The 21,987-nt window shown below is 43.5% G+C and overlaps 1 protein-coding gene across 3 annotated transcripts in view; it reads right to left on the bottom strand.

The window, feature by feature from the left end:
- The window catches only part of nyap2a (neuronal tyrosine-phosphorylated phosphoinositide-3-kinase adaptor 2a), a 353,005-nt gene extending 334,662 nt beyond the window's left edge, over nt 1–18,343 (bottom strand). Inside the window, exons 1-3 of one of the 3 annotated variants that reach the window (XM_072571890.1) lie at nt 18,008–18,343; nt 17,226–17,806; nt 15,570–15,811 (exon numbers count right to left, since the gene is read on the bottom strand). In XM_072571890.1, coding sequence (XP_072427991.1) covers nt 15,570–15,772 — 203 coding nt within the window. In that variant the 5' untranslated portion in view covers nt 15,773–15,811; nt 17,226–17,806; nt 18,008–18,343. Of the gene's footprint in view, nt 1–15,569; nt 15,812–17,225; nt 17,861–18,007 lie in introns of those variants that run through there. The other 2 variants (XM_072571889.1, XM_072571888.1) reach the window with 2 other exon arrangements.
- Between the last annotated feature and the right edge of the window lie 3,644 nt (nt 18,344–21,987).

Below are 21,987 nucleotides of genomic sequence, written 5' to 3'. Positions count from 1 at the left end.
GAGTATTAACCACTGAGACACCATGCTGCCGATCAGAGTACTAATCACTGAGACATCATGCCATAGATCAGAGTACTAAGCATTGAGTCACCGTACCTTTGATCAAAGTACTAACCACTGAATCACCAGGCTGTAGATCAGAATATTAACCACCAAGGCCCAATTCCATAGATCAGAGTCCTAACCACTGAGACACCATGGTCTAGATCAGAGTCCTAACCACTGAGACACCATGGTCTAGATCAGAGTCCTAACCACTGAGACACCATGGTCTAGATCAGAGTCCTAACCACTGAGACACCATGGTCTAGATCAGAGTCCTAACCACTGAGACACCATGGTCTAGATCAGAGTCCTAACCACTGAGACACCATGGTCTAGATCAGAGTCCTAACCACTGAGACACCATGGTCTAGATCAGAGTCCTAACCACTGAGACACCATGGTCTAGATCAGAGTCCTAACCACTGAGACACCATGGTCTAGATCAGAGTCCTAACCACTGAGACACCATGGTCTAGATCAGAGTCCTAACCACTGAGACACCATGGTCTAGATCAGAGTCCTAACCACTGAGACACCATGGTCTAGATCAGAGTCCTAACCACTGAGACACCATGGTCTAGATCAGAGTCCTAACCACTGAGACACCATGGTCTAGATCAGAGTCCTAACCACTGAGACACCATGGTCTAGATCAGAGTCCTAACCACTGACACACCATGGTCTAGATCAGAGTCCTAACCACTGACACACCATGTTGTAGATCAGAGAACCAACCACCAAAACCCCATGGGATAGATCATAGTACTAATCACTGAGACACCATGCCATAGACCAGAGAACCAACCACCGAGACCCCATGGGGTAGATCAGAGTACTAACCACAGAGACACCATGCTGTAGATCAGAGCACAAACCACTGAGACACCATGCTGCAGATCAGAGTACTAACCACTGAGACACCATGCTGCAGATCAGAGTACTAACCACTGAGACGCCATGCTGCAGATCAGAGTACTAACCACTGAGACGCCATGCTGCAGATCAGAGTACTAACCACTGAGACGCCATGCTGCAGATCAGAGTACTAACCACTGAGACGCCATGCTGCAGATCAGAGTACTAACCACTGAGACGCCATGCTGCAGATCAGAGTACTAACCACTGAGACGCCATGCTGCAGATCAGAGTACTAACCACTGAGACACCATGCTGTAGATCAGAGTATTACCCACTGAGACACCATGCCATAGATCAGAGAACCAACCATCGAGACCCCATGGTGTAGATCAGAGTACTAACCACTGAGCCACCCTGCCATAGATCAGAGTACTAGCCACTGACCCCCCCCTTGCCATAGATCAGAGTACTAAGCATTGAGTCACCGTGCCTTTGATAAAAGTACTAACCACAGAGACACCATGTGGTAGGTCAGAGTACTAACCACTGAATCACCAGGCTGTAGATCAGAATATTAACCACCAAGGCCCAATTCCGTAGATCAGAGTCCTAACCACTGAGACACCATGGTCTAGATCAGAGTATTAGTCACTGAGACACCATGCCGTAGATCAGCCACCATGGTGTAGATCAGAGTACTAGCCACCATGCCATAGATCAGAGTATTAGTCACTGAGCCACATACCGTAGATCAGAGTACTAACCACCGAGACACCATGCTGTAGATCAGAGAACCAACCACCGAGACCACATGGGATAGATCAGAGTACTAACCACTGAGCCATCACACCATACATCAGAGTACTAATCACTGAGACCCATGTCATAAATTAGAGTACTAACCACCGAGACACTATGCTGTAGGTCAGAGTACTAATCACTGAGTCACCATGCCATAGATCAACATACTAACCGCTGAGCCACCGTGCTGTAGATCAGAGTAATAATCACTGAGACACCATGTCATAGATCAGAGTACCAACCACTGATGCACCGTCCCGTAGATCAAAGCACTAATCACGGAGCACCTACCCGTAGATCAGAGTACTGACCACTGAGATACTTTGCCGTAGATCAGAGGACGGACCACTGGGTCACCATGCCTTAGATCAGAGTACTAAACACTGAGCCACATTGCCCTGGATCAGAGTACTAACCATCAAGTCACCATGCTGTAGATCAGAGTATTTGCCAAAGAGTCACCGTCCCCTTGATCAGAGTACGAACCCTCGAGCCACCCTGCCGCAGATCAGAGTACTAATCCCCGAGAAACCCTGTCGTTCATCAGAGTACTAACCACTGAGACACCATGCTGTAAATCAGAATATTAACCGAGGCCCAATTCCGCAGATCGGAGTACTAAGCACTAAGCCACCATGGTGTAGATCAGAGTACTAACCACTGAGACACCATGCCGTGGATCAGAGTACTAACCACTGAGACACCATGTCATAGATCAGCGTAGTAACCACTGAGCCACCATGCCATAGATCAGAGTACTAACCACTGAGCCATCATGCCATAGATCAGAGTACTAACCACTGAGCCATCATGCCATAGATCAGAGTACTAACCACTGAGACACCATGCCGTGGATCAGAGTACTAACCACTGAGCCATCATGCCATAGATCAGAGTACTAACCACTGAGACACCATGCCGTGGATCAGAGTACTAACCACTGAGCCACCATGCCGTAGATCAGAGTACTAACCACTGAGCCAATCTCTCATAGATCAGAGTACTAACCACTGAGCCACCATGCCGTAGATCAGAGTACTAACCACTGAGCCAATCTCTCATAGATCAGAGTACTAACCACTGAGCCACCATGCCGTAGATCAGAGTACTAACCACTGAGCCAATCTCTCATAGATCAGAGTACTAACCACTGTGCCACCATACCATAGATCAGAGTACTAACCACTGAGCCATCATGCCATAGATCAGAGTACTAACCACTGAGCAACCATGCCGTAGATCAGAGTACTAACCACTGAGCCAATCTCTCATAGATCAGAGTACTAACCACTGAGCCATCATGCCATAGATCAGAGTACTAACCACTGAGCCATCATGCCATAGATCAGAGTACTAACCACTGAGCAACCATGCCGTAGATCAGAGTACTAACCACTGAGCCAATCTCTCATAGATCAGAGTACTAACCACTGAGCCACCATGCCGTAGATCAGAGTACTAACCACTGAGCCAATCTCTCATAGATCAGAGTACTAACCACTGAGCCACCATGCCGTAGATCAGAGTACTAACCACTGAGCCACCATGCCATAGATCAGAGTACTAACCACCCGAGCATTGATCTTTAAAATACCAGAAACAGGTGCGGAAGATAATCAGGGAAGCTAGTGGACTGCTGTCGTTTCTATCTCAGTGCTGGAGTCCAGGGACCTAAAAGCTATGTAATAATTATCCAAAACCCTGGTTAGACCCCACTTGGAGTACCGTGAGTAGTTCTGGGCACCACACCTATTAAGGATAGAATGGCCTTGGGGGGAGTACACTGAAGTTTACAGGAATGATGCCTGAAGTTCAGGATATATCAGAGTGTTACGGTGCAGATATATCACTCTTTTGCAGTGACAGTCTGTCATGAGGAGAGATTATACAAATTAGGCCTGTTTTCTCCTGAATTTAGAAGGTTAAAGTGTGATCTGATCAAAGTCTTTAAGATATTGACAGGAAACGACAGGGAAAATCTATTTCCACTGATGGGGGATTCTAGAATCACGGGGAATATTCTGAGAATTAGGACCAGACTTTTGAAGAGCGATGTTAGGAAGCACAGCTACACACAAAGGGGGACAGATGTTTTGAACTTTCTTCCATAAATGGTAGTGGTTGCTGGATCAGTTATTAATTCTAAATCTGAGGTAGATACATTTTTGTTAAACAAATGCAAGGAGGGTTATGGAGTTAGGCCGTGGATCAGCCATGATCTCACTGAATGGTGGAACCGGCTCAAAGGGTTCCACCTTTGATGGTGCAAGATTCTTGAGTGTTGTTAAAGGTGTCCCCATCCAGGCAAGAGGAGAGGATTCCATTACACTGCTGGCTTGTGCCATCTCAATGGTGGACAGAACTGGGGGAAGGTGAGTTACTTGCTGCAAGGCTCTGACCTGTTCTTGGAGCCACTGTGTTTATATGCTTAATTCAGTTCAATTTCTGGTAAATGATCACCCCCAGGAAGTTGACAGTGGGGTATTCAGTGAGAGTATTGCTAATGAATGTCAATGCATAATGTTTACATTCTCTTTTGTTGGCGATGGTCATAGCCTGGCATTTGTGTGGCACTAATGTTACTTGCCACTTGTTAGCACAAGTCTGGATATTGTCCAGATCTTGCTGCATTTGGACATGGATCGCTTCAGTACCTGAGGAGTCATGAATGATGATGAATATTGTTCAATCATTGGTGAACATCTTCACTTCTGACCTTATGATAGAGAGCTGAAGATGGGTGGGTCAAGGACACTAGCCTGAGGAACTCCTGCAGAGAACAGAAGTTATAGATTGTAAACACATTGAAAAATTGGTGCCATGATCTCAGATAGTTCTGCGCTGGCTTCCTTTAACAAATCGGGGACGCCTACCAACAAGGCTCAATGATTTGTCCACATTTATGTCTTCAAATGGTTTGAAATGGATTACTTTTCCTCAGTTATTTTTGACAACTATTCTGCTTCATTGCAAGTACACAAACATTCGCCTATCTAAATTAATCACAAATCTGCTCATTTTTAAAATGCAGTTTAGCTGCTGCATAAATCGCTGACAACCAGAGAATCGCCCCCTGTAGCCTGATGACACAATGACAAATATCAGCGTGTCAAAATGAGCAATTCTATTTATACTGCTTTACAATCAAGAAATTCTGGCCCATCAGACAGCTATCCACCAGCTGTGCTATTTATACAGTAATATGAACAGTGCATCACTTTGGTCTTTTTTAAACTATACTATTTATACGATGAGAGCATGAAAAATGTGAACTTACCACACAGATACCTGTCGGTTATTGGAAAAAGCGAACAGACTGTGGGGTGGATTTGAACCCAGAGTAGAGTAGAATGGGAGGTGACATCCAGCTCTAAGCTTCATTTGTATTCAAAGTCTTTGGCCTCATTTCAATACTTCATTTGAATAGGCAACCAGAACATTGTTTAAAGTGTGAGGTGGAATTATAGGTGATTGGCAAGGAACAGGTTTCTGCCTGCTCTAGGAGCTAGGAAGGGAAACTAAATCCTTTGCAGGATCTAGGTGAATCCTAGAGATTTCTATGATCAGAAGCAGTTAAAAAGACTTAGTAGCCCTGATGGTAATAATATAAGGCCTGGTTGGTGTTTATGCCGAAGGTTCCTGACTGAATCTGGGCTGCATTAGACATCATCCAGGAGAAAGCAGCTGGCTCTTGACAACTCATTCATCACCTTAAACACTCCCTCCTTCCAGAACTGGGGCACAGTGGCAGCAGTGTATACCATCCACAAGATGCACCATTATCATTTACCCCACCTTCATCGTCACTTCCAAACCCACAGACTCTCCCACAGACTCTCCCTCTGGAAGGCCAGGGGGCCAGATGTGTGTGACAGCACCAATTCCAAACTCCTCTCCAAAACACACACCATTTCGGAGTCTCTCACCATTTCGTTACTGACATTGGATCCGAAACCTGCAACTCTCTTTAAACTGCACAGTGTGTGAACCCACATCAGATGGTCCAAGGTGGTGTGAACTTTAAAAAAATATTTAAACCAACTGCACTAAAATTGGAGATTATTGGGATTGAAGGGGGAAATCTTACTATTCAATTTTAACTGCTTATCTACTCCACTCCCACCAAGATACAGTGGATGTTAAATCCAATGCAATACTCCACAAACCCATCCCTTCCAATCATCGATGCATCACAATTACCTTCCACATTATAGAAGCATCAAACTACTGCAGTGCAAAGGAACCCAATTGAGCAAAGAACAAAGAACCTTCCAGCACAGGAACAGGCCCTTCGGCCCTCCAAGCCTGTGCCGATCCAGATCCTCTATCTAAACCTGTCACATATTTTCAAAGGATCTGTATCCCTCTGCTCCCTGCCCATTCATGTATCTGTCTAGATGCATCTTAAACGACGCTATCCTGCCCGCCTCTACCACCTCCACTGGCAATGTGTTCCAGGCACCCACCACCCTCGAAGGAAAGAACTTGCCACGGAACAATGGACCTGAACACCCAATTCTCTCTGCACATCAATTTTCCAGAGGACTTTTCCATTTACTGTATAGTTATCTCCTGAATTGGATCTTCCAAAATGCATCACCTCACATTTGCCCGGATTGAACACCCTCCGCCATTTCTCCACCCAACTCTCCAATCTATCTATCTATATTCTGCTGTGTTCTCTGACAATCTCCTTCACTATCTATACTCCACCAACCTTAGTGTCATCTGCATGGTTTGCATGAACTTTCCAAATGAACAGCACTCCTGCCTTCTCTCCATGATTTTACATTTTATTCCTTTTCAGATATCTGGCTAATTCTCTTTGAACGCTTCAGTCTCAGACAGGACATTCCAGATCTTAGCCATTCTGAATTAAAATGTTGCTTTTGCTTCCCTTACCAATTACTCTTACCCAGTTTTGGTCCTATCATGGGTGGGAACTGTTTCTCCCTTTCTCTTCTCTCCAGACCTCCCATAATTTGGAGTATCTTTGTCAAATTTCATCTTTTCATTCACTTGTGGGACCATTGGCTGGACCAGGATTTCTTGCCCGTCCGATGAGCTGCCTTCTTAAACCGCTGCAGTCTATGTGCTGTAGGTTGACCCACGACGTCCTCAGAGAGGGAATTCCAGGATTTTGATGCAGTAATGATACAATACAGCACAAGAACACGTCCTTAGGCCCACCGAGCCTGCACCAATTCTAATCCTTATTTGGACCCGCTACTTATTGCCCATTTGTGGTTTCCATCGCTCTGTTTGCCTCCCATTCATGTGCTTGTCAAGATACACCATAAATGTTGTTAACATGACTGAAGGAATGGTGATATATTTCCAAGTCAGGATGGTGAGGGGTTCAGAGGGGAACTTGCAGGGGGTGGTATTCCCATGTATCTGCTACCCTTGTCCTTCTGGATGTAAGTATTTGTGGATTTGGAAGGTACTGTCTGATGATTTTTGGTGAATTTCTGCAGTGCATCTTGTACACATTACATACTGCTACTACTGAGCATCGGTGGTGGAGGGAGTGGATGCAATGCCAATCAACTGGGGCTGCTTTGTCATCGAGTCATAGAGATGTACAGCACGGAAACAGACCCTTCAGTCCAACCCGTCCATGGCGACCAGATACCCCAACCCAATCTAGTCCCACCTGCCAGCACCTGGCCCATATCCCTCTAAACCCTTCCTATTCATATACCCATCCAAATGCCTTTTAAATGTTGTAATTGTACCAGCCTCCACCACTTCCTCTGGCAGCTCATTCCATACACGTACCACCCTCTGTGAAAAAGTTGCCCCTTAGCTCTCTTTTATATCTTTCACCTCTCACCCTAAACCTATGCCCTCAAGTTCTGGACTCCCTAACCCCAGGGTAAAGACTTTGTCTATTTACCCAATGCATGCCCCTCATAATTTTGTAATCCTCTATAAGGATGTCAAGCTTAGAAATAGAACACAGAACAGGCCCTTTGGCCCACGATGTTGTGCTGCGGTTTAATCCTAATATAAAATATAGTAACTTAACCTACGCACCCCTCAACTCATTGCTCTCCATGTGCATGTCCAGCAGTCGCTTAAATGTCCCCAATGACTCTGCTTCCACCATCACAGCTGGCAACGCATTCCATGCATTCACAACTCTCTCTGTAAAGAACCTACCTCTGATGTCTCCTTTATACCTTCCTCCTAATATCTTCAAACTATGACCCCTCGTACCAGTCAGTCCTGCCCTGGGGAAAAGTCTCTGGCTCTTGACTCTATCTATTCCTCTCATTACCTTGTATACCTCGATCAGGTCTCCTCTCTTCCTCCTTCTCTCCAGAGAGAAAAGTCCGAACTTAGTCAACCTTTCTTCATAAGGCAAGCCCTCCAGTCCAGGCAGCATCCTGGTAAACCTTCTTTGCACCCTCTCCAAAGCCTCCGTATCTTTCCTACAGTAGGGTGACCAGAACTGGACACAATATTCCAAGTGTGGTCTCACCAGGGACTTGTAGAGCTGCAGCAAAACCTCGCAGCTCTTAAACTCAATCCCCCTGTTAATGAAAGCCAAAACACCACATACTTTCTTCACAACCATATCCACTGGTGTGGCAACTTTGAGGGATCTATGTACTTGCACACCCAGATCCCTCTGTTCCTCCACACTGCCAAGAATCCTGTCTTTAATCCTATATTCAGCATTCGCGTTTGATCTTCCAAAATGCATCATTTTGCATTTATTCAGATTGAACTTCATCTGCCATTTCTCAGCTTCTTGAGTGTTGTTGGAGCTGCCCCCATCCAGGGTAAGTGGGGAGTATTCCATCACCCTCCTGACTTGTACCTTGCAGATGGTGGACAGGCTTTGGGGAGTCAGGAGGTGAGTTACTCACCACAATATTCCTAACCTCTGACCTGCTGTTGTAGCCACAGTGTTTATGTGGCAAGTCCAGTTGAGTTTCTGGTCAATGGTAATTCCCAAGATGTTGATGTGAGGGATTCACTGAAGGTTACACTATTGAATGTCAAAGGCAGGAGGTTAGATTGTCTATTATTGGTGATGGTCATTGCCTGGTATCTGTGTGGTGCGGATGTTACTTACCCCTTGTAATCCCAAGCCTGGATATTGTCCAGATTTTGTTGCATTTGAACATGGACTGCTTCAGTATATGAGGAATCATGAACATTGTGCAATCCTCGGTGAACATGCCCACTTCAGACCTTATGATGGAGGGAAGGCCATTGATGAAGCAGCTGAAGGTGGTTGGACACTAGCCGCAGGAACTCCTGCAGAGATGTCCTGGAGCTGAGATGACCTTGAACAACCGTGACCATCTTCCTACATGCCACCTTCACCTTCATTTCTCAGGAAACCTACTCCTAGGTTTTCCAACATATCTTCATAACTAAAGTTATTCCTCCCTGAAATCGTAATGATTCAGTCAGAGGCCATTCTGCCCATTGTGCCGGTTATCTGGATAGGAACCATTCTCATGAATCTTCTTTGTCCTGTATCTAATGCCTTTATAAACTGTGGCACCCAGAACTGGCTGCAATATTCCAACTGAGGTTGAGCCTGTGCCCAATATAAATTCAACTTCACCTCCATAATCTGTTCCAGACCTCCTTATTTTCCTCAATCCTGAAATCTCATTGGTTATAAAGCTGGAATTCTGTTCCTATCATTCATTACAGAGCCAAATGCCTCTCTCTGTCAGCTAACCCTTTCAACAAAGTATGGAAAACACGTTTAAATTGAAGGATAAATTATTACAGGCTACAGTATGAGATATTCCATCCCAGCAATATCTAGGTCATCAATGAATGGAAGAGGAAGAATACATTTGCTTAATATAAGCATTAAGCCACATCTCTGATAAACACTCAAAACTCTCACAGGTAATGCTGCTTTTGAAATGCAATCACTGCTTCGATGGAGACAAATTCTGCAAACTCATTACATATAACATAGCATCCATCAACAGCAAGAGAGCTGAATGACTAGTCACTCTGTTTTTCTTGTTTGGAGGTAGATTTTGGCTGGAGGTAAAGTGTTCGGCCTAGATTTTGGAGTATTATCTGACATTCTTCAGATGCTGGTGTACATTTGTGTATATTGAGTGTGATCATTACATCGAACAAACTGGGCAGTAACATATGGCTTCTCCACACAAGGCAGCTCCTTCATTCAACATTTTGTGAAACATCAATTTGTATTTCAGAAGCATTTTTCATAATAAAATAAGTAAGCATTACTGTTACTCACATCAGTGAGGACATAATATACAGCATCCTGCTTGATGCATGACTTTATGACATTATGAGATTCAAGGGATTTTCCTGGTGCCTGTGTCACCATAGCCTCATGGACCCACTTTCATTCAGATACATTATAAACAAGCCTTACAATATAACCCACATCCGCATCTGTCACATCTGAGATATCACTTTTAAAGCACCACTACTTGTTCAAGATGGAAGCTGATTTTTAAGATCAGTTAGTACTTAAACATTTATTGTTTTTTTTCTGGTTTAGGAGAAAAGTAATTGATTCACATAAAAAGCTGTCTAGTGACAATTAAACCTTATTTAATCTTCAAGAATCATCATGAGTAATTATGATGTGGTAGGCATCACAGAGATGTCGTTGCTGGGGGTTCGGGACTGGCAGTGAAACATCCAAGGATTTACAACTTATCAAAAAGACAGGGAGGTGGGCAGAGGGGGTGGGGTTACCTTGTTAGTTAAGAATAAAATTAAATCTATGGCACTGAATGACATAGGGTGAGATGATGTCGAGTCTGTGTGGGTGGAGGTGAGGAACCACAAAGACAAAAAAAAACATAATGGATGTTTGGTATAGACCACCAGCAGTGGTCAGGACCAGGGGTGCAAGATGCACTGGGAAATAGATAGGGCATGTCAGAAAGGCAAGGTCACGGTGATCATGGGGGACTTCAATATGCAGGTGGACTGGGTGAATAATGTTGCCAGTGGATCAAAAGAAAGGGAATTCATGGAATGCTTACAGGATGGCATTTTGGAACAGCTTGTCATGGAGCCCACAAGGGAGTCTGTAATTAGTGCTTTGTAATGAGCCAGACTTTATAAAAGATCTTAAAGTAAGGGAACACTTGGGAGGCAGCGATCATAACATGGTAGAGTTCAGTCTGCAGTTTGAAAGGGAGAAGGCAAAATCAGATGTAATGGTGTTACAGTTAAACAAAAGTAATTATGAGGGCATGAGAGAGGAACTGATGAAAATAGACTGGAAGCAGAGCCTAGCGGGGAAGACAGTAGAGCAACAATGGCAGGAGTTCCTGGATGTAATTGAGGACACTGTACAGAGGTTCATCCCAAAGAAAAGAAAGGTTACCAGAGGCAGGGCTGAGGAGAGGTGTGTGTGGAAAAAGAGAGAGAGAGCCTATACAGTGGCCAAGAGCACTGGGAAATCAGAAGATTGGGAAGACTACAAAAACAAAAACAGGATAACAAAGAGAGAAATAAGGAAGGAGAGGAACAAATATGAAGGTAGGCTAGCCTGTAATATTAGAAATGTTACTAAAAGTTTCTTTCAATACATAAGAAACAAGCGAGAGGCAAAAGTAGACATTGGGCCGCTCGGGGACAGAGTTGAGTATGGTTGCCATTACAAAAGACAAAGTGCTAGAAAAGCAAAAAGGTCTAAAAATTGATAAATCTCCTGGCCTTGATGAGCTACATCCGAGGGTTCTGAGGGAGGTGGCTGAGGAAATAGTGGAGGCGTTGGTTGTGATCTTTCAAAAGTTACTGGAGTCAGGGAAAATCCCAGATGATTGGAAAATCGCTGTTGTAACCCCCTTGTTCAAGAAAGGAACAAGATAAAAGCTGGAAAATTATAGGCCAATTAGCCTAACCTCGGTTGTTGGTAAAACTCTAGAATCCATCATTAAGGATGAGGTTTCTAAATTCTTGAAAGCGCAGGGTTGGATTAGAACAAGTCAACATGGATTTAGGAAGGGTAGATCATGCCTGATAAACCTGTTAGAATTCTTTGAAGTAGTAACAAGTAGGTTAGACCAAGGAAACCCAGTGGATGTTATCTTTCTAGAGCTTCCAAAAGGCCTTTGATAAGGTGCCACACGGGAGGCTGCTGAGTAAGATGAGGGCCCATGGTGTTCAAGGTGAGCTACTGGTATGGATTGAGGATTGGCTGTCTGACAGAAGGCAGAGAGTTGGGATAAAAGGCTCTTTTTTCGGAATGGCAGCCGGTGACAAGCGGTGTCCTGCAGGGTTCAGTGTTGGGGCCGCAGCTGTTCACGCTATATATTAATGATCTGGATGAAGGGACTGGGGGCATTCTAGCGAAGTTCACTGACGATATGAAGTTAGGTGGACAGGCAGGTAGTACTGAGGAGGTGGGGAGGCTGCAGAAGGATCTAGACAGTTTAGGAGAGTGGTCTAGGAAATGGTTGTTGAAATTCGACATGAGCAAGTGCGAGGTCTTGCACTTTGGAAAAAAGAATACAAGCATGGACTATTTTCTAAATGGCGAGAAAATTCATAAAGCCAAAGTACAAAGGGATCTGGGAGTGCTAGTCCAGGATTCTGTAAAGGTAAACATGCAGGTTGAGTCCGTGATTAAGAAAATAAATGTAATATTGTCATTTATCTCAAGAGGGTTGGAATATAAAAGCAGTGATGTGCTACTGAGACTTTATAAAGCTCTAGTTAGGCCCCATTTGGAGTACTGTATCCAATTTTGGGCCCCACACCTCAGGAAGGACATACTGGCACTGGAGTGTGTCCAGCGGAGATTCACATGGATGATCCCTGGAATGGTAGGCCTAACATACGATAAACAGTTAAGGATTCTGGGACTGTATTCATTAGAGTTTAGAAGGTTGAGGGGAGATCTAATAGAAACTTCCAAGATAATGCATGGCTTAGAAAGGGTGGATGCTGGGAAATTGTTTCCATTAGGCGGGAAGACTAGGACCCATGGGCACAGCTTCAGAATTAGAGGGGGTTAATTTAGAACAGAAATGAGGAGACATTTCTTCAGCCAGAGAGCGGTGGACCTGTGGAATTCATTGCCACGGAGTGCAGTGGAGGCTGGGATGTTAAATGTCTTCAAAGCAAAGGTTGATAAATTCTTAATCTGGCAAGGAATTAAGGGCTATAGGGAGAGTGCGGTTAAGTGAAGTTGAAATGCACATCAGCCATGATTAAATGGCAGAGTGGACTCGATGGGCCGAATGGTCTTACTTCCACTCCTATGGTCTTTATGGTCTAATGGTCTTAAACTAACATTTAATCAACCTGAGAATGTGGATATTAATAACAATTGGATGTTGTAGTCTTAAAGGAACAGGCCAAAGAGGAGTTTCTTACCATTTGGAGATGACAGTGTTGGACTGGGATGGACAAAGTCAGAAGTCATGCGACACCAGGTTATAATCCAACAGGTTTATTTGAAATCAAAAGCTTTTGGAGCACTGCTCCTTCGTCAGGCAGCTTCATCTGATGAAGGAGCAGTGCTCCGAAAGCTTGGGATTTCAAATAAACCTATTGGACTATAGCCTGGTGTTGCGTGATTTCTGACAAGCACCTTATCAGCAGCTGAACATTATTTTGTGATCTAATTGCAGAACCTGTTCTTGCCCTGTAAAATAAAACATAACTTTACCTGGAGGATATGTATATAACGTTACCTGGAGGATATGTATATAATTTTACCTGGAGGATATGTATATAATGTTACCTGGAGGATATGTATATAACGTTACCTGGAGGATATGTATATAATTTTACCTGGAGGATATGTATATAACGTTACCTAGAGGATATGTATATAATTTTACCTGGAGGATATGTATATAATTTTACTTGGAGGATATGTATATAACTTTACCTGGAGGATATGTATATAATTTTACCTGGAGGATATGTATATAATTTTACCTGGAGGATATGTATATAATTTTACTTGGAGGATATGTATATAACGTTACCTAGAGGATATGTATATAATTTTACCTGGAGGATATGTATATAATTTTACTTGGAGGATATGTATATAATTTTACCTGGAGGGTATGTATATAATTTTACTTGGAGGATATGTATTCTAAGCATTTAAGAAAAGAACTGGGGGGAAATAGAGGACCCTCTTTCCATCATGTTTCCAATTCTCTCTTGCTACAGGTGGAGTGCCAGAGAACTGGAGAACTTTGAACAATGTGCTGTTGTTTAAAAGCAAAGAAAGAGATAACTCCTGTAATTGCAGACATAGACCATGGGCAAATTATCCTGAAAATCTACAAGTATCAAAATTAATCATCATTGGAAAGGCGTAGATCAATCAAGGACAGTCAGCATCGAATTGTGAAGGTAAAATTGTGTCTGATTAATGTTATCACGTTACTTGAGGAAGTAACAAGGAGAAATTATGAGGGAGGTGTAATTGAGGTAGTCCACATGGATTTTAACAATGCTTTTTCACAAGGTCCCACATGGCAGACTAGAAACATGAATGCCCATGCAATTTAAAGGAAACAGAGAATTTGGATCTAAAATTGGCTTCAAGGCCTGAGGTAAGGAGTCTGGTCAGTGAGTGTTCTTACAACTGGAAGGCCATGCCAGTTGCATTCTGGAGGACAATGTGCTAAGTGCTTTATTTCTCACAATATCTAAAAGGGTTTAGACATAAATGTTGAGGACATCACTGCAAATAATTCTGAAGTTGGTCCTGCATATGAAAGTGAGGAAGGAAGCTGCAGCTTGCAGAATGATATCAATGGAGTGGTGATGTTGCAGAAAGTGACATATAGAATTCAATCAAGAGAAGGCTGAGCTAACACATGGAAAGGGGAGGTGAGAGAGTGGAGATCGTGAATATACCTTCAATTGTAGGACAATGTAGAATGTAAAGTTGCAAAGAGATCTTGGTGCACACTCTACAGCTCCCAAACTTGCAAGTCTGAGAAATAGGAGAAAGAGAGGACTGCAGATGCTTGCGATCAGAGTTGAGACTGTGGTGCTGGAAAAGCACAGCAGGTCAGGCAACATCAAAGGAGCATTCCTGATGAAGTGCTTATGGCCAAAACATCGATTTTGCTGCTCCTCGGATGCTGCCTGACTTGCTGTGCTTTTCCAGCACCACACCCTCAAATCAGAGATATAACATGGCTAAGAAAGTATATGGATTATTTTCCTTTAAGGATCTGGGCAAAATATATAAAAGCAGGGAGGTTGCATGGGAACACTCCAAAGCACTAGTTAGGCCACAGCTAGTGTACTGCATCCAGCTCTGGTCACAGCATTGTAGGCAAAATGTGATTGCGCTAAACAATATAGAAGGAATTGCAAGTATGTCAGCGCAATGGAGAATCTGAGAAGAGATCTGATCAGTTGGACTTTAGTCCTTCTGGGCTGGGGAAGATTTAATTCAGGTGTATAAAATTATAAAGGGGCCAAAAATGGATGGGAAGGAATTATTCTCCTTTGCAGAGACCAACAATTAAGGCATAGGCTTGAAATGATTGACAGAATGATTAGAAGGGAGTGCTGGTGGTTCAGAACTCCTTGCCTGAAAGGGTAGTAGAGCTAGATTACGCAAGAGATTGAAAAGGAATTGGGATATGTTTGTGAAGGAGCCATAGCCTACAAGGATACAGACTCAGAAGTGAAATATAGGATTAGTCCATGTGGCTGTTTTCTCAGCCAGTACAAACTGAATGTGCCAAGTGGCCTCTTTCTCCACTTCAGTTTCTATGATGCTATGATTTATTATAAATATCTCTACAGAACACTTGCTGCTATTTTGTAAATGTCCTTGATCTTGGAGTATACTTTTCTTCTAATTGGTAATCAGACACAAAACACATTTTAATATTTACCGTTTTATTGCTTCCTCTTGCCTCAATCTTCTTTCACTTTTTTCTTTGAGGTATGCCAAATTTGTTTCACTTCGCATGCGATCATTTTCACGAGCAATGTCTGAGGCATTCTGAATCACCAAGGCATCATAAGCCCTCAGTCCCTTGTCTTCAATGAACTGGAGAAAATTGTTCAAGGCAGCATCTTCCTGCTTTGAAGTCATCTTCCTTCAAACAGCAGATGGGAAGTGAAGTAGCACGTTCTGTGATGTTACAAAAAGGAGTAGCTGTACTAAATGAGCAAGCACATTCACATAACTCATCATAGCTCGCACCAGTAAGGTCAAATACTCCACAATTACGCTTAAAGGTTTGTTTTGTCTCTGTGTTGTGTAAGTGCAATTCCCTGGTGCAGTGTGTTATCTAAAAAGTCAACCAATCTAACCAGTTGTGATGGGAATGTGAGCTAAGCTTGGAGTCTATTTTATTGTGAGCATAAAACTTCATGCAGCTCCTGCTAATATTATCTTTTCTTCCAATTTACAACTTTGAAGAAAGATAGAATTGAATATTCAGAGTTTTGTTTTTCTTAAATGGACTGGAAGCTGTTTTATTTCTGTTAAAACTGAAAGTGCTGTTTGAAGTTCATCTGTCTGTCTCATCTTGCTCATTGCTCCAATGGGATACACCAGGACAGACAACATAACTATTTGGAAGTGATAAGAAAACACTATTGCATTTACTCCTCTTAGTGGAAAGGACTAATAATCAAAAAGGAAGGAAATTTGTGCCAGTTAATTTGATTTTTGTACATTGAATGTGAACACCCTGGCTGGAAGTACACACATTTTCTGCACATTACTTGAGGAATAATAGACTCTGATTCCACTCCCTTGTTAGATTCAAGAGCAAAGCAAAAGTCTTTTTAAAGCAAACTAACAAAAAGGCATGTTTCCTATGGCAAACTGTAATGGCTGTGAAATAAATTGCACACTGCAGACAAAATGGATTCTCCAGTAAATGTCAGAACTGCATGTAGGATGTCCATGAGCATCATGGGCTGCAATCCCATTTAATAGACAGATTGAGCTTCTGGATGAATGTCTAAAACGGTTCCAGCACAAAGTTATGGTACTGGCTGATGCTGCCATGATATCAACATCAATGATTCATAAAACTATATGAAAATGTACTGTGTTCAGGTTGCCAGCTAAGATGAGTTATTAATATAATTTATTGGCTTGTTAATAAGGAAGTGATTTATGAAGGCAATACATGATGATAGCTTTAATTAAAAATATAAATTAGCTTTTTTGGATTTTTACTCTCATTGAAACTATACAGCTAGTCACTGGTTAACAGTGGAATTGATTCCACTTAACCTTCTGAACACTGAAGGACCTTTCTCACAGAACACACTCTCTTCCCTTTTCTTTCAGCTGCAGCACTTGTTTTTTAAGAATGAAACAAGAAGTCCATCGATAACAGTAAATCAATGTTTAAATAAGAGGTTTTTTTTTGTCGGACCAGCCGTGAAATAATGACCTTGATCTATGTTAATTTTTACTTTGGTACTGAAATGCCATTACAGCCCTCGAGCAGTTCACTGAAAGCCAGGAAACACAGGAGCAGATTGACTCAAAACAGACAATGTGGAAAAAAAATCTGCAAACATACCCACATGTGCTGAGGGCTGGAGCTGTGAGACCACTGTTTGCTCTGTAGGCATTAAACTGATTAACTTTTACAGAAAGCCTTATTCCGTCCCGGCTGTTCAGCTCAGTGAAGCTTGAAGGGTTTTCTGTTCCGACACCAGAAACGTGGGCTCTGCTCATCAATAGTTTTCAAATCAATCCTTCCTTGCTACACATTGCATGAGTCTTTAAGTCCTGCTGATTCTCGTAGTGCGCAAACCAAAAGCCGGAAAATAGCAAGTGGATTTTTTCCCCCTGTCAGATTGTTTGTCCTTGGGTTCTTTGTTGTTGGATTTAGCTGAGATTGAGAACAGGTGCTGCGTTTCTCTTATGCACGTCCATTGAGGGGAACCAAAGAGAAGGGAGTCCGCCTGGAAATTATCCCCTGCTTCTCAGTCTCGCGAAAAAGACTTTCCTTCTCACCCACTTTCAAACACCGAAGGAAACGGCACGACCCTAATGTAATCACCTCCAGATCTCCAGAAAGCTTCATTTGCTCCTGGTATTTTAACCCAGGCAGAGGGCAGCGATAAATACAGAGCAGAGTCTTCGAATGATTTCTTCCTGGAGTGGAAAGATGTTTTCCCTTTTAGATTCAGCAGGTTCTGTGCATTCTCTCTTGTGGCATCATCATCTCCTCCCCCCCCCCCCCCCCACCTCCCTAGACCCCTCCTCAAGAAGGTATTGGCAGTTTACAATCCTCAACTGCTTCAGTCCCTAAAATTACCCGCGGTATATCAGCGATCCGAGCGAAAAGCAGCCTACCTTCTTGTGGAAATAGCAGCCCTGTTTCTGTCTGTGTGTGGTCTGCAGGTATTTACTGACCGTCTGATCAACATGCCAGCACTCGGGACAGGTTTTGGCCAAGCCCATCGATGAGGGGAGTGGGATCAGTGACTATAGCAGCAACGCAAGCTGACTCTGGTTTCAATCTCAGTTCCCAGGGCTCTCGATCCTCCTGGGAGTGAGCTGTCTGAGCAGCATCTTCAGCTGCAACCCCTCCCCTCGTTAATCAGGGCAACAGGAACTGAACTGAACTGACTGCCTTTTACTGAGCAGCCCACCTTGTGTTCTCTCTCCCCTGCATCCTGGAACATGGCTTAAAGTGAACACTTTCCTGATGTGGCTCGCTCTCACGTGATGGGGAAAAGGTGAATTCGACCACGTGATATTTGTGTAAAATGAGCAATCTCTCCAATTTGACAAGGCAAGTCGCTCCCGAGTGTCAGACTTGCCTTCCTCTCCCGCTCCATGTAACACACAGCGACATGAAATGATCCCTCACACAGATCCATCTGCTTCAGGAACATGGCAGCAAGGTGAAACAGCCTGAGGGGTTGTTGTTAAATCTTGTTCAAATAGGTTATTTAGCCGCTTGTCCCCAAACTATCGCTGGCCTTTCATTGTGGGAAGCTGTCTTTCTGATATAATTTCCAAAAATTAAGATGAGAATTATAGTTCTATTTCTTTTTATAACTGACGATGCGTTTTAGCACCATGGACAGCAACCAAGTCTCAACGTCTAACGTGCGGATGTTTGGATTTTTTTTTAGCCTTTTGATTTCATTTATCAAAACAGTTAACAAAGACACAACCTAACTACAATTTTGGCAATTCTGTGATAACCCCCCCCCCCCCACCCGCTCCTTGAGTTAATTGTACACCATTCTATATGATGCCATCAAAGCGGCTTTTAAGCTGTGTCTACAGCTGGGAGCCTCTAATGCAGTGTCAGCTCATTCTCAAGCAGAGAACCACAAAATCCTCTGGGAATATATTGCCTTTCCCTTAAAAGCCAGAATGTTAGAAAGGAGTCTTTTATTTTTTAATTTCTGTGTTGGTGGGTTCCTTGCTCGGTGAAATGTGTGTCTAACCAGGGACTGCAGACAAACAGAGTTCATTGAACGTGAAGGCAACTGGTGACTTACACAATTGATTACAGCTGCTGAGTATTCCACTTACACACCTCAACAAACAAACAAAAATACTTTGTCTCTCTCTTTTCAGTTACTTTCATTTTTTCCTTTAATCCCATTCTTCCTTCTGTGCCTCATGTGCTACTCCTTCGGATGTTTTTTTAATAATCCCAGTCATCCTGAGCTACAGTTTCACCAGGTTGGTACCTCAATTTTAGACGTGTCTAGGACTGTTGCTGGCAGTCTGAGTGATCAGCCCAAAGCTGTACGAACAGCAGCTCGTGTCTGACACAGCTTTGATCTTTTTAACCCCGTGTCACACTGTATCACCTGAACAGTGCAATTTCCACCCTCCAGCCCTGCTTTATAAGGGAGGACCTGTGTGAAAAAGGCAAGATTCCCTCCAAGTTAAAACAGATAAATGAAAACTAAACATTTGAGTACGGGGAGAACTAGCTGTTTAGATCCAGAACTGGCTCAAAGGTAGAAGACAGAGGGTGGTGGTGGAGGGTTGTTTTTCAGACTGGAGGCCTGGGACCAGTGGAGAATTCAGGGAGCTAGGAGAGAAGTTAAAGAGAAGAACCTCAAAGGGAGTGATCTCGGGATTACTACCAGTGCTAGCCAGCGTAGAAATGAAAAAATAGACAGGATGAACACGTGGCTTGGGAGATGGTGTAGGAGGGAGGGGTTCAGATTTGTTGGACATTGGGACCAGTTCTGGGGAAGGTGGGACTATTACAAATTGGACAGTCTACATCTGAGGAGAAAGTGAGGACTGTAGGTGCTGGAGACCAGAGCAGAAAATGTGTTGCTGGAAAAGCACAGCAGGTCAGGCAGCATCCTGAAGAAGGGCTGATGCCCAAAATGCCGATTCTCCTGTTCCTTGGATGCTGCCTGACTTGCTGCACTTTTCCAGCAACACAGTCTACATCTGAACCAGACTGGAACCAATGTCCTTGGGGGAGTTTTTGCTACTGCTGTTGGGGAGGTTTTAAACTAATGTGGCAGGGGACTGGGAACCAGAAGAGAAAACAAGTCGGCAGCGAGGTGGAGACTGGAGACTGTAAGAATCATGAAGATAAGTGTTAATAAGGGAAGAGTAGGCAGAGAGCAGGTGAGCGCAAAAAAAACTGGTGGCCTGATGTGCATCTGATTTAATGCAGGGAGTATTGTGTGTAAGGCAGGTGAACTTAGGGCTTGGATTGGTGCCTGGGAGTATGATGTTATTGCAATCACAGAGACTTGGTTGAAGGAAGGGCATGATGATTGGCAACTAAATGTTCCAGGATAGAGACGCTTCAGACAGGACAGGGAAGGAAGTAAAAGAGGGGGTGGAGTTGCATTTCTGGTCAGGGATGATATCACGGCTGTGCTAAAGGAGGACACTATGGAGGTCTTGGGTATTGAGGCATTATGGGTGGAGCTGAAAGGTGCAGTTACATTAGTGGGGCTGTATTACAGGCCTCCCAGCAGTGAGCGTGAGGTAGAAGAACAAACAGGTTAACAGATTATGGAAACATGGAGAGGCAACAAGGTGGTGGTGATGAGAGATTTTAATTTTCCCAACATTGACTGGGATACACTTAGTGTCAGAGGTCTGGATGGAGTAGAATTTGTAAGAAGCTTCCAGGAGAGTTTTCTAGAGCAGTATGTCAATAGTCCGACGAGGGAAGGGGCCATATTGGACCTGGTACTGGGGAACGAGCCAGGCCAGGTGGTAGAAGTTGCGGTGGGGGATTTCTTTGGGAACAGTGACCACAATTCTGTAAGTTTTAGAATACTTGTAGGTAAAGGTGAGAGTGGTCCTAAGGAAAGAGAACTAAAGTGGGCCAGGGCCAATGATATCAAAATTAGGCTGGATCTCGGAAATGTGAGTTGGACACAGCTATTTGAAGGGAAGTCCATTTTTGATATGTGGGAGGCTTTCAAAGATAGGTTAAAGGTAGAACAGGATAGGTATGTCCCATTGAAGGCATAGGATAGGAAGGACAAGATTTGTGAACCGTAGATGACAGGAGAAATTGTACGACTAGCCAAGAGGAAGAGGGAAGCGTACATAAGGTCCAGGCAGCTAAGAACAGAATGGGCCCTGGAGGAATATCAGAAGAGTAGGACAAGTCTTAAACGAAGAATCAAGTGGACTAAAAGGGGTGATGAAATAGCTTTAGCGAGCAGAATTAAGGAGAATCCCAAAGTATTTTATTCTTATATAAGAAGCAAGCAGGTAACTAGAGAAAGGATTGGCCCACTAAAGGATAATGAAGGAAGGCTGTGTGTCAAACCTGAGAGAATGGGTGAGATTCTGAATGATTACTTTGCATCAGTGTTCACTGAGGAGAGGGACAAGATGAATCTTGAGATTAGAGATAGAAGTTTGATTAGTCTGGATCACGTTGACATAGATAGGGAAGATGTGTTGGGTAGGCTAGAGGTTATTAAGGTGGACAAATCCCCAGGACCGGATGAGATCTATCCCAGGTTGCTGAGGGAGGCAAGAGAGGAATTAGCTGGAGCTGTGACAGATATCTTTGTGGCATCCTTAAATACAGGTGAGGTGCTGGAGGATTGGAAGGTTGCTCATGTTGTCCCCCTGTACAAGAAGGGTAGTAAGGGTATTCCAGGTAACTACAGACCAGTGAGCCTGATGTCAGTGGTGGGAAAGTTGCTGGAGAAGGTACTGGATAGGATCTATTTATATTTAGAATAGAATGGGCTTATCAATAATAGGCAACATACTTTTGTATGGGGGCGATCGGGCCTTACCAACTTAATAGAGTTCTTTGAGGAAGTGACCAAGTTGATAGATGAAGGAAGGGCTGTTGATGTTAT

Source organism: Chiloscyllium punctatum, chromosome 6 (assembly GCF_047496795.1).
Source record: "Chiloscyllium punctatum isolate Juve2018m chromosome 6, sChiPun1.3, whole genome shotgun sequence".
NCBI classification, from domain to species: Eukaryota; Metazoa; Chordata; class Chondrichthyes; order Orectolobiformes; family Hemiscylliidae; genus Chiloscyllium; species Chiloscyllium punctatum.
The sequence above is the reverse complement of the archived record's forward strand: the minus strand, read 5'-3'. Positions and strand labels throughout refer to the sequence as shown.